This window comes from Cololabis saira, chromosome 20, assembly GCF_033807715.1.
Source record: "Cololabis saira isolate AMF1-May2022 chromosome 20, fColSai1.1, whole genome shotgun sequence".
Lineage (NCBI taxonomy): Eukaryota > Metazoa > Chordata > Actinopteri > Beloniformes > Belonidae > Cololabis > Cololabis saira.
In genome coordinates, this window is record NC_084606.1 from 5,585,511 (window position 1) to 5,600,488 (window position 14,978).

General features: G+C 43.9%; 1 protein-coding gene across 1 annotated transcript in view; it reads left to right on the forward strand.

Annotated features, from left to right (window-relative positions):
• Positions 1-14,978, forward strand: part of abce1 (ATP-binding cassette, sub-family E (OABP), member 1) — a 40,528-nt gene that overhangs the window by 12,727 nt on the left and 12,823 nt on the right. The window contains exons 5-11 of the mRNA XM_061709729.1: positions 1,725-1,842; positions 4,278-4,415; positions 4,489-4,558; positions 7,138-7,234; positions 7,324-7,413; positions 8,011-8,132; positions 10,848-10,972. Of these exons, the coding sequence (XP_061565713.1) occupies positions 1,725-1,842; positions 4,278-4,415; positions 4,489-4,558; positions 7,138-7,234; positions 7,324-7,413; positions 8,011-8,132; positions 10,848-10,972 (760 nt within the window). The remainder of the gene's footprint in view (positions 1-1,724; positions 1,843-4,277; positions 4,416-4,488; positions 4,559-7,137; positions 7,235-7,323; positions 7,414-8,010; positions 8,133-10,847; positions 10,973-14,978) is intronic.

The window sequence follows — 14,978 nt, forward strand, 5'->3', positions numbered from 1 at the left end:
AATCAAACAAAAAAACATTTCTAATTTTTAGTGAATAAAATCAATATTTTGAGTTAGTTTCTGCTTTAAAATGTGTTTTGATTACATTTCTAGCGAGAAATATATATTTTACTTTCATAATATTCACTCAGTGAATGTACATAATCTCTCGCTTGCCCGTTGTTTGCGAAGATCTCGCCAGAATAAAGGCTGATTTATGGTTCCGCGTTACACCAACGCAGAGCCTACGGCGTAGGTTACACGGCGACGCGCGCCGTACGCCGTACCCTACGCCGTACCCTACGCCGTACCCCTACGCCGTACCCTACGCCGTACCCTACGCCGTACCCTACGCCGTACCCCTACGCCGTACCCTACGCCGTACCCTACGCCGTACCCTACGCCGTACCCCTACGCCGTACCCCTACGCCGTACCCCTACGCCGTACCCTACGCCGTACCCTACGCCGTACCCTACGCCGTACCCTACGCCGTACCCCTACGCCGTACCCCTACGCCGTACCCCTACGCCGTACCCCTACGCCGTACCCCTACGCCGTACCCTACGCCGTACCCTACGCCGTACCCTACGCCGTACCCTACGCCGTACCCTACGCCGTACCCTACGCCGTACCCCTACGCCGTACCCTACGCCGTACCCTACGCCGTACCCTACGCCGTACCCTACGCCGTACCCTACGCCGTACCCTACGCCGTACCCTACGCCGTACCCTACGCTGTACCCTACGCCGTAGGTTCTGCATCGATTTAACGGGTATTCCCATCCCCGAAAATGTTGGATCAAATTTCTTAACAGGCATTATTTGGATAAACTGAGCCCAGGTTGGGGATCTTAACGGTTATTTTTACGCTTGAAAAATTACTATGCAAGTTTCTGTGTGCAGCGATTTCACAAATACGGAAGAATATTAGGGCCAGGCAGGAGAAAAATAAAAATAATATTTTAGAGGAAGATTTTTTTTCATTATGCACTTCGAGAAAAAAGTCGAAATATCGAGAAAAAAGTCGAAATGTCGAGAATAATGTTGAAGTACAATTTCGTGAATAAAGTTGAAATGCTGAGGAAAAAAGGCGAAATTTCTACTTTATTCTTGAAATTGTATTTCAACATTAATCTCGATATTTCGACTTTTTTCTCAAAATTGTATTTCAACATTAATCTTGACACACTTTTTTCTCTAAGTGCACAATAAAAAAAAAATCTTCCCCTCTGAAATATTTTTTCCCTGCATGGCCCTGATACTCTTCCGTACAAAAACCTAATTCAAGAACTGAAAAATTATAATTTTTTAATATTTTATCTCTATTTCAAAATGTATCCTCTTTAAAACTGAGGATGCATCCGATTTTTCCACGATCACATGTTGAGGAATAACTTTAGGAATTTTATCTCTGGGCTTCCTGATATGGTGTGACGTATGTGCAAACGTAACTACGCAGTCGCTTACGTACCCCAACGTAAACCACGCAGTGACGTAGCAAGTGGTGTCCCAATCCCTAGGGAACATTACAAGGGCTCTAAAATTTGTGGCTTCATTTTTAGGGCTAGTGGTAGAAAGTCGGGGGGGATTGGGATTGGCCCTTTTATTCTTGAAATTGTATTTCAACATTAATCTCAACATTTTGACTTGTTTCTCGAAGTGCACAATAAAAACAAGTCTTCCCCTCTCAAATATTATAATATCTGTGTGTGTGTGTGTGTGTGTGTGTGTGTGTGTGCATCAGGCTGCCCATCCCGAGGCCCGGCGAGGTTCTGGGGCTGGTCGGGACCAACGGTATCGGCAAGTCCACGGCGCTGAAGATCCTGGCGGGCAAACAGAAACCCAACCTGGGGAAGTACGACGTGAGTGCTGCTGATGTTCCGGGCGGTTCCGGGCGGTTCTGCCGCTGCGCTGGGAGATAAGAACCGCCCAGCGCAGCGGCCGCGGTCAAACCTTAGACGCCCTGATTGTCCTTTGTGGAGATACTGTTGATTTAATTTGAACAAATTCACCTCCAAAATCCCTGGAAGTCCAGCGAGAATTTCAGATCATCTTTCATGAACAAATCAAACTAGAACATTTCAGGAAATTTTGATATGGGCATGTCCTACTGCCCATTCATCCCCTCTGCTGCTTTGGTTTGGGGCTGTAGTGGTTGTGTTTAAGGTGGTACTGGTTAGGGCTGAACGATTTTTGAAAATAATCTAATTGCGGGTTTTTTTTTTCCTCAATATTGCAATTGCGATTTAATATGCGATTATTTTTTCAAGGTCCCGTTCTCTATTTTTCAACTACACAAGCAATAAATCAGTCTGTTTTATAATTAACAATGTCAGATTTATTTAAAGCACAGATTACGACAATAAAGAAAACTAATCTGTGGCTTTACCTCTAACACGTCTACACACGTCTGTACACACCAGTGTTACGGGTCGTTCTCTCTGAACCCAATCACACGACACCAAACCGGGTTAAACTTTAGCCAAAACGAGGCGAGTTTAATAGAAAAACACAGAAAAACTCCCACAGGGAACAAAAAACCTTCCTCACAGGAAACTCAGAACTTATAACTCAAACAACAACAAATAACTCAAAAATCACAGAGAAAAAAAAAAAAGACCAGCAAACTAACAAACAAAACCAACAAAGCTCAGAGTTAACAAAACAAACCAGCAATGAACCACTGGCAGCTCCGCTGTTTAACCTCCTGATGAGCTGTCGGGCTGCAGGTGTGGTTTAAGCCTGATTTATGGCTCTGCGTTACACCAACGCAGAGCCTACACCGTAGGGTACGCTGTACGCGCACCTTACGGCGTGCGTCGCCGCGTAACCTACGGCGTAGGTTCTGCGTCAATTTAACGCAGAACCATAAATTAGCCTTCACAGCGCGACTCACTGTGCGCCCGGCTCGTGTTCGGTGCCGCGCACAGCTCCACGCTGACTCCGCGTTCTTATATTTAATACATTTATAAAGCCCATATATTTATAAAGCCCCGCCTGGCCGAGCCCTATCACTGAGGCCATGGTAGATTTAGGTTACACGCGGACACGCGGCACTGTTGACTTTTTTTCCCTACCGGCAACGTGACCAGATCACGTGACTGGTCAAATCGCAGCCTTTGCGGTTAAAAAATCTTGTTTCATCACATCGCGATATTATCGCAAATGCAATTAATCGTTCAGCCCTAGTACTGGTTGTGTCGGAGGGGGTTCTTGGTGGTCCATGTTTGGGGTTATTAATAATGGCCGATAAACCAAACCAAGGCCTGGATACACGTTGCAGTTTGGGCCACATTTACAGATCATTTATTCATGTCCTCCCCCATAAAAATGTATGTTTTGTTGCCATGGTAACAAGCCCCATAAGATAGAATGGGACAATTTGGCTTCAAGATCTCAAAAGTTGGAAACAACAGCCTCAGTATGTTGTAGTCCACATCGTCCCGAGTCTTTTAACGTTGGATCGATGTCTCTGCGATATCGTGTTGCCGAGCTACAAGCGTCCAAATTTCCGGTAGCTTGAAAATTATAATTGTTAAATATCTCAAAAAGCGTAATAGCTAGCATGATGAGACTACAATATGTTGTAGTACAACGCGTCCCGGGTTTGTCAATGTTGTAATGATGTCTGTACGATAAACCGTTGCCTAGCAACAAGCGTCCAGAATAAAATTGAATTTTTCTAAAATTGAAAGTTAAATATCGCAAGATCTGTAATAATCGAGCCTGGTTTTTGTAAATGTGAACGATGTCTCTACGATAAAGTTCGGCCGAGCAATAAGCGTCCGAATTTTCGCCCTTTTTTTTTTTTTTTTTTTTTGCTTTTTGGCATCTAGCGTTGTTGCCACGGTAACACTTTTGACAGAAAAGTAATGCCCATCAAGCAGGATGGAGACGCATCTAACGATGTATGGCATGCTTGGGTGCACGTTGTGGTTTGGGCCACATTAACGGACGAAAAAAGCGTTCGGAATAATAATAATAATAAGAAAAGGGAAACCTTTTCTGGATACTAATATATCGCCTTCATTATTCAGGTTTTCTCGGGTATGTTTTTTTTGGGGGGGGGGATTTTTTTTCCACATCAGAGCGGGGTCATGCTGTACACCCGCTGGTGCGCAGTGGGACTTTTACGACTTTAGCTTGTCAGCAAAATGCTAGCAACGTTGCCCTTTGGGCCATTCTGGACGATTGCAATATGGTAATGCCACTACTTGGCAGAGAAGCAGCAGGACCGGCCCGGTCCGTGTCCTCGGACCCGGGACTTCTTTCTGACGATGTTCTTCTCTGACTCCAGAACCCTCCGGACTGGCAGGAGATCCTCACCTACTTCAGAGGTTCTGAGCTGCAGAACTACTTCACCAAGATCCTGGAGGACGACCTGCGGGCCATCGTCAAGCCGCAGTACGTGGACCAGATCCCCAAGACCGTCAAGGTGGGTTCAGCAGACCGGGACCGGGTTCTGGTTCTGCTTCTGGACCGGTTCTAACGGCCTGTGTTGTCTCCAGGGCTCGGTCGGGTCCATCCTGAGTCGGAAGGACGACACAGAAACGCAGGACATCGTCTGCAGGCAGCTAGGTACGGATGGGGTGTTAGCATTAGCGTTTGTTAGCATTGTCATCTGTGTTTTTCATAGCATTTGTTAGCGTATGTTGGTATAATGGAAAACCGGGTGTTTGTTAGCGTGATGAGTGTTAGCATTGTCATCTGTTAGCATTAGTGTTTTTCATAGCATTTGTTAGCATATGTTAGCACGATGGCACAGTAACCCAAGTGAGCACCGCGGCCATTGGCGCAGCTCTCAAACCTGTTGACTGTGTTGGGGGGGGCTGATAAGAGGGGGGGCCGAGGAAGGCGTTGACTATAAAGGAAGGTGTATTTATCATTGTGTGTGTGTGTGAGCGGTAAGTCCGTGAACTTTGCTCAGAGCTGCTCCTCAGCCAATGTCCTCAGACGGCTCGGTACAGTTCTGAAAACAGGTCCACAGATGTTCCTGAGGACAGGGCTAGTGGGGGCAGAGACCCTTGTTTACATTCCACCAGGGAGATTGTGACTGGAGCGATCGGCCAAAGCGCCCTGTCAAGGCCAAATTATAGAATCAACAATTGTATTAAAGAGCAGGCAGACTCAGTAATTTTCCGTCTGCCTTTAGTCTCTGGTTCATCAATGGCGACTCCAAACAGACGAATTTGTGATCAATTCCCGCCAAGCCGAGCTTCCAACTTCTCCGAGGTCTTATCCATCTTGCCAATGAGCTCAAAGACCGCCGCCAGCCTGCGATTCTGTTCAAGAATCGCATCCAGCTTGCGGTTTTGCTCTCTCAACGTTAAAGTCTGAGTGTTGGTCGCCGAGCTTATCCCCTCAGCCACGTCGGGCAGCTCTGAAAGAGCCAAAACAGCTGTCGACGACTTACGCGTTTGTCGATAGACTAGGAATCCCCCCACTCCAATTAGAAGGAATCCTGCTATCATAAATACAATTATGAAGGCGTCTTCAACGTCCTCGACAGACAGCATCACCAAACACAACGGCTTCCAATGTTTCCAGGAATCCATTGTGTATCCAGCAAAAAATGTCCCATCGGGGCAAGAGGGCTCCCTTACCCCCTGACTTCTCATCGCAAAAGATAGGCAGATAAGAAGGGAGAGGAGCAGAAAAGCGAAGAGAAGCCATCTTATCATCTATTAGTGTTTTTCATAGCATTTGTTAGCATATGTTAGCACAATGGAAACGGGGCGTTTGTTAGCATTAGCGTTTGTTAGCGTGATGAGTTTGTTAGCATTAGTGTGCTAGCGTGGTAACTGTCTCCAGATCTGAGTTAGCATTAGCATTAGCGTGGTAACTGTCTCCAGATCTGAGTTAGCATTAGCATTAGCATGGTAACTGTCTCCAGATCTGAGTTAGCATTAGCATTAGAGTCCTACTGTCTCCAGATCTGAGTTAGCATTAGCATTAGCGTGGTATCTGTCTCCAGATCTGAGTTAGCATTAGCGTTGCTAGCGTGGTAACTGTCTCCAGATCTGAGTTAGCATTAGCATTAGTGTGGTAACTGTCTCCAGATCTGAGTTAGCATTAGCATTAGCGTGGTAACTGTCTCCAGATCTGAGTTAGCATTAGCGTGGTAACTGTCTCCAGATCTGAGTTAGCATTAGCATTAGCGTGGTAACTGTCTCCAGATCTGAGTTAGCATTAGCGTGGTAACAGTCTCCAGATCTGAGTTAGCATTAGCATTAGCGTGGTAACTGTCTCCAGATCTGAGTTAGCATTAGCGTGGTAACTGTCTCCAGATCTGAGTTAGCATTAGCATTAGCATGGTAACTGTCTCCAGATCTGAGTTAGCATTAGCGTGGTAACTGTCTCCAGATCTGAGTTAGCATTAGCGTGGTAACTGTCTCCAGATCTGAGTTAGCATTAGCGTGGTAACTGTCTCCAGATCTGAGTTAGCATTAGCGTGGTAACTGTCTCCAGATCTGAGTTAGCATTAGCGTGGTAACTGTCTCCAGATCTGAGTTAGCATTAGCGTGGTAACTGTCTCCAGATCTGAGTTAGCATTAGCATTAGCGTGGTAACTGTCTCCAGATCTGAGTTAGCATTAGCGTGGTAACTGTCTCCAGATCTGAGTTAGCATTAGCGTGGTAACTGTCTCCAGATCTGAGTTAGCATTAGCGTGGTAACTGTCTCCAGATCTGAGTTAGCATTAGCGTGGTAACTGTCTCCAGATCTGAGTTAGCATTAGCATTAGCGTGGTAACTGTCTCCAGATCTGAGTTAGCATTAGCGTGGTAACTGTCTCCAGATCTGAGTTAGCATTAGCGTGGTAACTGTCTCCAGATCTGAGTTAGCATTAGCGTGGTAACTGTCTCCAGATCTGAGTTAGCATTAGCGTGGTAACTGTCTCCAGATCTGAGTTAGCATTAGCATTAGCGTGGTAACTGTCTCCAGATCTGAGTTAGCATTAGCGTGGTAACTGTCTCCAGATCTGAGTTAGCATTAGCGTGGTAACTGTCTCCAGATCTGAGTTAGCATTAGCGTGGTAACTGTCTCCAGATCTGAGTTAGCATTAGCGTGGTAACTGTCTCCAGATCTGAGTTAGCATTAGCGTGGTAACTGTCTCCAGATCTGAGTTAGCATTAGCATTAGCGTGGTAACTGTCTCCAGATCTGAGTCACCTGAGGGAGCGGAACGTGGAGGATCTTTCCGGGGGAGAACTGCAGCGGTTCGCCTGCGCCGTCGTCTGCATCCAGAGGGCTGACATGTGAGCAAAGCCCCGCCCCCTCAAAGCCCCGCCCCATCCCCCCAAGCCCCGCCCCCTCCGAGCTGAACGCTTCTCTTCTTCTTCTGCAGCTTCATGTTCGACGAGCCGTCCAGCTACCTGGATGTGAAGCAGAGGTTGAAGGCTGCCATCACCATCCGCTCACTCATCACGCCCGACAGGTAAGTCCCGGCTCCGCCCACGTCCCGGCCCCGCCCACGTCCCGGCTCCGCCCACGTCCCGGCCCCGCCCACGTCCCGGGCTCACGGGTCTATGGCCAGCCGTTTTAACATTTAACCTGTTCCCGCACTTGTAAAAGTTGCCCAAAACGTCTATCCAAGTTTTGCCCAAAGTAAATTGAAAGCTGAACCGTTTGAAGTACATGGATGGTTTTGGTCTCTTTTGAAAGGTAACACTCTGAAGTGAACTAAATTCTTGAATTGAGGGGAATTAAACATATCTTGAACTGGAATCAGGACTAGTCAGAATTAAATAGTAGATATCTGAAACTGGAATTACAGCTAGTCGTAATTCAGTTGCAGATATCCGTAATAATTCACATTGCAGATATCTGCAACTGAATTGTAGGTATCTGTAGTTGGAAACACCACACATGAATGGCAGAATGACGTTGTGGACAGGAAGAATGTAATAGTAGATTTCTGAAATGCTCCTTTTGACTAGGAAGAATGGAATTGCGTATATCTGCAACACATATCCAGTCTGGCTGTTAAATATTAAACCGTGTTTCCGTCCGGGTAACGGGTGTGTTTGTGCAGGTACATCATCGTGGTGGAGCACGACCTGAGCGTGCTGGACTACCTGTCCGACTTCATCTGCTGCCTGTACGGCGTCCCCAGCGCCTACGGGGTCGTCACCATGCCCTTCAGCGTCCGGGAAGGTAATTCCCCCCCAACCTGCACCGCCGTAACCCTGGAGTCACACTGAAGGCGTCACAGGCATCATAGGCCCGGCTGCCATTCATTTTCTATGAAAGCCTGCCCCGAGAGGCGTCGGAGGCGTCCAGAGCGTCAATTTGAAGTTGAAAAATCTGAACTTTATGCAAATGAGCAGCGTTGACGCCGAGGCAGCGTCCAATCACAGACCGGGATTCCCGAAGCGAGAAGCCTCAATGCAGATTGTACTTTCATGAAGAAACAAACTTACATTCACATGCGTACAGGAGCAGAGCTGTCACTAACACGCTTATTTTATCAGGAATTACTATATTTCATCCATTTCACGATTTTATTTGCCACATTGATCCAACGCAAAATAATTAAAAACAGTTCTTTATTAATCACAAAACACAGTTTAAACATCTACATCATCTACGCGGAAATAACGCAGACATATAAAGAAGTCTTCCCAAAGTGTGATCTATGGTGAAATAGGAAACTGAAGATGTGCAGCTTTATATAGATCAGGGATTAAAGTTCTCCGTCTCTGGACGGATTTCCGTCAATTGGAAAATGAGGGGGAAAAAAAAAACAAAAAAAACTTTGCATGTGAGTTTTGTTGTGGTATAGTTAGACTATCCAATTAAATCATGTTAGGCATTAAACTGACGCTGTTGTAAACCAATAAAACTGCCGGAGCCTTGGATTAGCCAATCAGAGCAGAGGAGGCGGTAACTTCGGGATAAGGATTGGCTCTAAGGGCTGGGTCGGTCGGGCTGGGGTGCGAAGCGGGGCTGGGCTCGAGCCGCGGCTGGGGGAGCAGTCGCCCCGTCTCCCTCCCTCCCCGCCGCCGGAGGCTCGGCAGCCCGGCCCTCCTCGCGGGGCCTTCGTCCAGGCGGCGTTCGCGCGTCGTCGGGCGGGGGTCTTTCGCGGGGCGGTGTCCGGCGCCGCGTGGAAGGCGGGCCGGCGGGGGGGATCGGGAACGGCGGTCGGCGGCGGCGCCGGGCCCTTCTCGCGGATCTCCCCAGCTGCGGCGCCCATCGGGGACCCGTTAACGCGGGCCCCCGGCGGGTCCCCTCTCGGGTTGCCACCTTTCAGAAATAAAAATAAGGAACGCCTGATTTCAGCAGCGCAGGCGCCAAAAAAAGTCAACATCCCCAAAACGTCTAAACTGCTTAGAAATGTATTTATTTTATATGAAAAAACTAAATGCTTTGATGTAAAGTTTAAAGTGCTTTAATAGCATTGAACTTGCATGACTGTACAGACAGACAACCATACCAGTAACTGAAATAGCCTCCTATGCTATGCTTTTCCACATCAGCCCAGATGTAGAATATAACCTACAGGTGAAGGTTGGAAAATTATAATATGGTGTAAATTTATTTAAATTTAAAAGGTGAAACTAATATATTACATAGTCTCAATACATACAAAGCAACACATGTTAAACCTTTATTTGTTATAATTTTGATGGTTGAATTCTTTATTGATTTCATAAAATATTCAAATTTTTTGAGATTTTTTATTTGGGGTTTTCATAAACTGAGCCATAATCACCAAAATTATAACAAATAAAGGCTTGAAGTATCTTACCAGGTCGACTCAGATCTAGGAGAACAGGCCTAAGGCTTTAATGACCAATTGATGTGGACAAAAAAAAAGAAGCAAACTAACAATAATAAAACTGCTCAAAAACACCTTCCTCCTATAAAATGCTATTGGTCTCGAGTATTTAAATAGTGTTGGTTAAAAGTCTTATTACACCTTAAATGCTGTATTAGAAAACAGAAGGGCTAATACAGCATTTAACTTTTTTATTTGAAACCTTTGGGAAGCGACTGCATATGAACTGGCGTGAAAAATTTTTTTCAGTCAAAAATATTTTTTTTGCTTTAATCCCTGTATAGATATATGTAGACCAGGGGGCGGTAACCCGCGGCTCTAGCGCCGCATGCAGCTCTTTAGCGCCGCCCTAGTGGCTCCTGGAACTTTTTCAAAAATGTTTGACCTTTTTTTTCCTTTGTTTTTCTTTTCTTTTTTCTTTTTTCCTTTTTTTCTCTTTTTTTATATTTTCCTTTCCTTTTTAATCCCAACATTTCGACTTTTTTCTCTATTTCGACTTTTTTCTTCGAGATTGTACTTCAACATTAATCTCGACATTTCAACTTTTTTCTCGACATTTCGACTTTTTTCTCGACATTTTGACTTTTCTCGTTATTTCAACTTTTTTCTAAACATTTTGACTTTTCAAGAAATTTTGACTTTTCTCAATATTTTGACTTTTTCTCAAGATTGTACTTCAACATTAATATCGACATTTCAACTTTTTTCTCGACATTTTGACTTTTTTCTCGAAGTGCATAATGAAAAAAATTAATCTTCCCCCAGTTATAACTAATATAGAAACATGCAGCATGTGTTGTCTTCATTCTAAGGCTGACACAAGACTTTTCATTTTTTGTGGCTCCAGACATATTTGTTTTTTGTGTTTTTTTTTGTGTCCAATATGGCTCTAAAACATTTTGGCTTGCCGACCCCTGGTCTAGACTTTATGCACTTTGTTCCCTCCAGTTCTGCAGTGCAGCTTTAGCTCCGCCCACTGCAGCTTTCAGTGTGAATCCACTGAGCAGCGCGATGCAGTTGTCAGGAGATTTTTGCTTTGTCAGTGTGAACGCAGGGCAACGCCGCCGTAACGCGCGCCCTCTCCGTTGCAGGTATCAACATCTTCCTGGACGGATACGTCCCCACGGAGAACCTGCGGTTCCGCGAGACCTCGCTGGTCTTCAAGGTGGCGGAGACGGCCAACGAGGAGGAGGTGAAGCGGCTCCGGCACTACCAGGTCAGACCACGCCCCCTTCACTCTATCACTCCCCGTCCCTCGCCCCGCCGAGCGCTGACACCATAGATGTATAAACGTAGACATATATATACGTATCCTTCCATGGAGCTGCTGATACGTCAACGTCGCCGCCATATTGGATGTTCAAGACTGCGCTGTAAACTAATACAAGTAAATGGACTTATTTTCATAAAGCGCCTTTCTACAAAGAAATTTACGTTTTACGTCTCATTTATTCATTCACACACGCACTAATATACTTGGGAAACAGTTAGGCACCAAATATAATATATTTAATTTTCTCAGATGGCAAAAATAAGAACTTTATTGATCCCACATAGGAGTAATTCATGTTATATCAGCTATAGAGAACAAGGTAGTGCCGAAAAACAATATATATCCCCCTCACAAAAATAATAAAAATAGAGAAACATATTTTCTCATCAACAAAGCATATTTTACATAAACATATTTAAAATTTTTCAAGTAACAAAACAACATATTTGAACCATTTTTCTGATTTTTTTTTTTTTTTTTTCAGGTATTTTATTGTCTGAAAAATGGTTCAAATATGTTTTTTTTATTGTCTAGAAAAATGGTTCAAATGTTATTTTGTTATTTGAAAAATTAAAAATTTGTTTTATTGATGAGAAAATAGGTTTCTCTATTTTTCTTATTTTTATGAGGGGGGATATATATTGTTTTTCGGCACTACCTTGTTCTCTATAGCTGATATAACATGAATTACTCCTATGTGGGATCAATAAAGTTCTTATTTTTGCCATCTGAGAAAATTAAATATATTATATTTGGTGCCTAACTGTTTCCCAAGTATATTAGTGCGTGTGTGAATGAATAAATGAGACGTAAAACGTACATTTCTTTGTAGAAAGGCGCTTTATGAAAATAAGTCCATTTACTTGTATTAGATAGATAGATAGACTTTATTAATAGACTCAGGGTCCATTTAAACAAGACGAACACACATACAAATTTTAAAAAAGACAATCATACCAGTGTTTCCACATTGCTGATTGATATCTCACAGCACTCAGTCCAGGATTGGTCAACAGCATTAAAACAGAGTTTTGTGTGTCATTCAGTCGACAAATTAATCTATACATTAGTTTTCTCAACAGAGCATGAAAAGTGTTTATACGCATTTGGCAGAATAACTCACTCGCACTACACCACCTGGGTTTTCCCAACAAAATACGGAGGCAATCATTATAGGCAACCTGCAGTTTGCGGATGCTCGCCTTTTTAAACTTAACCCACAAGGGGGCAGTGTAGAGTGGGGTACAGTATGCTCTGAAGAGATTCATTTTAACTTCTTCAGAACACCAGGAAAATTTACTTTTCAGCACATTTGCTTGTGTATATAAAACACGCCGTTGCCTATACATATCCTCATCATCCGAAAAATCATCAGTGATGATGTGGCCCAAATACTTGACAGTGTTACAAAAAGGTAACACATTCCCTGACAAATAAAATGATGGGAACACCAGTTCCTTATCACCATTGGTTCTAAAAATCATAACAGAGCTTTTTTTAGCATTATAGCTAACATTGAATTCCACCCCATATTCAGAACATATATCGAGCAGCTCCTGAAACCCAGCACTAGAAGGCGAAATGATTGCCAGATCATCTGCATACATAAGATGATTAATGATAGTATTTCCTATCACACAACCTGTTTTACAGCCTTTCAACTGGTCTGATAGAGCATCCATATACACATTAAATAGGCAGGGGGAAAGTAAGCCACCCTGACGGACTCCATTACTCACCCCAAATGGAGCAGAGACTACATCCCCCCATTTTATTTGCATGCACTGATTGGCATACCAAAAAACCAGAATCCTAAGAATACTGTCAGGCACGCCCCTCTGACTCAATTTTAAAAACAGTTTATGATGGTTTATGCGATCAAATGCCTTGGATGCGTCTATAAACCCAATTAAAACAGAAGAATGATGTCTTCTATATCTATCAGCAATCTCTTTTAAAGCATAAATACAAAGATCAGTGCCATGTTTAGCCTTAAATCCAAACTGGTTATCAGAAGTGTGTACATAAGCAGACACTCTGTTTAATAAAATACTCTCTAAAACTTTGGACAGCACACTGGCTAAAGCAATTGGTCGGTAGTTGTCCATGCTGCCCACCTTGCCAGCTTTATTTTTAATGACAGGGACCAGAGTTACAGATAACATAGAGTCTGGTAGGACTCCATGGGTCATAAAACTAGTAAAACAAATGGCTAAAAGAATTGCTGCTCTTGGGCTCGCATATTTAAAATGTTCTGCTAAAATTTTATCTGAGCCACATGCCTTGTTGTCAGTTAACTGTGCAATAGCTAGTAGCACCTCTTTGGCGGTGATTTGCACATTATCACCACTGGGAATCTTACCTAAAATGTAGGGGTCACTTTTAACACAATTAAAAAGCTCAGAATAGTGCTGCCTCCACAGTTCAGCTATATTGTCACAACCGGAAACCCCCTCTATGGTACAAGGTAGTGATGTATTGTCCCTGTTAATAGCTTTCACCCCTTTCCAGAACCCAGTGACATCGTTACCAAGGAGCTTTTCAGCCATGGAATCTGCTCTCATCAATTGCTCATTTCTATTGACATAACGAACTGCATATTTATATCTAGCAGTAGTGGCTTTTTTGTAATCAAGAACAGATCCTTCTCTTGGTCTGCCTGCCTGGACCCAAGCCCTACATGCCCGCTTGGCTTCTGCATGATGGTGAGACACATGTTTGTTCCACCCTGGCTTAATAGTGTGTCTTCTCTCAGAGTTGGTACAGTGCTTTTTACTGGCCTCATATACAGACCCCACAATACCATCATATAAGGCACAGAGATCCTCACAATGAGATTTCAGGTTACAATTTACATCAGTGCACAGAACAGCATCTTTGGGCAGACAGAGACTACTCAAGAGGTCATCAGTGTTTCCATAGTATAAAAGCTTATCCTCATATGTGAGTTTAGACCAGTCAATTTTATTATTCGAGGAGTTTTTCACCTGCTGAGTCAGCTCAGGGAGACTATCACAATCCAATGTCATGACAAAAGGAATATGATCAGAGGTAGATGCCTCATAGACAATCTCTATAGTTCTTATAATACCATGTGCATCTGCAGTGCTAATGCAATGGTCAAGCCATGATGTGGTATGCCAGGCCTCACTTATGTAAGAGAAACTGTCTGCAGGCAAAAACATTTGAGTGGATACAGTTAGATAATGTTCTTCACAGAACTGCAACATATGATTTGCAAACAAAGAACTTGTATCTGATATGTCAGCATTCATATCACCAACTACAAAGACACTTGTGGCTTGGTTCTCAGAAATAAAAGAATTTATAAAAGCAAGTCGATTTAAATATTCATCCTCGTTTGCCAATGCTTCATATGGTGTATAAACATTAAGGATGCTAAATTCCTTATCATTCATTTTTATGAGGACAGCAATACACCAGTCAGCTTCAAGCCTGATGACTTTTATCATCGAGTCCAACTTCTTGTGCCAGAGGATGGCCACGCCCCCTGCTATTCTCCCTCTCACAATCCCCAGGGAAAGATCTGTTGTGGATTCACCAGCCCCGTGAAAATTGTCATTAAAAGAGTTCAGTTTCCCCAAGTCTTGCTTTGGTAACAGCGTTTCTTGGAGGCATAGGATGTCACATTTTTTCAGCAAGTTATCCACAACTGAACGCCGGCATTTATCTCCTGCATTATTGCCGAGGCGCAGCCCGCGACAGTTATATGATCCAACCCGCATAAATGTTAAATGTTATTAGCTGGGCAGCACTGCCGCAGCCCCATTTGGCCCAACAGTAAGCCTGGCTCTGCCAGCACCCATTTGCCCTGCTTTGCGTGGTTCATAGAAGCGTCTCACAACGCAACCTTCAGGCCAGAGCTCTGGGTTATACATCTCCATGACGTCATTACACTCAGCACACACTTTGAACGAGCTGTATCGGG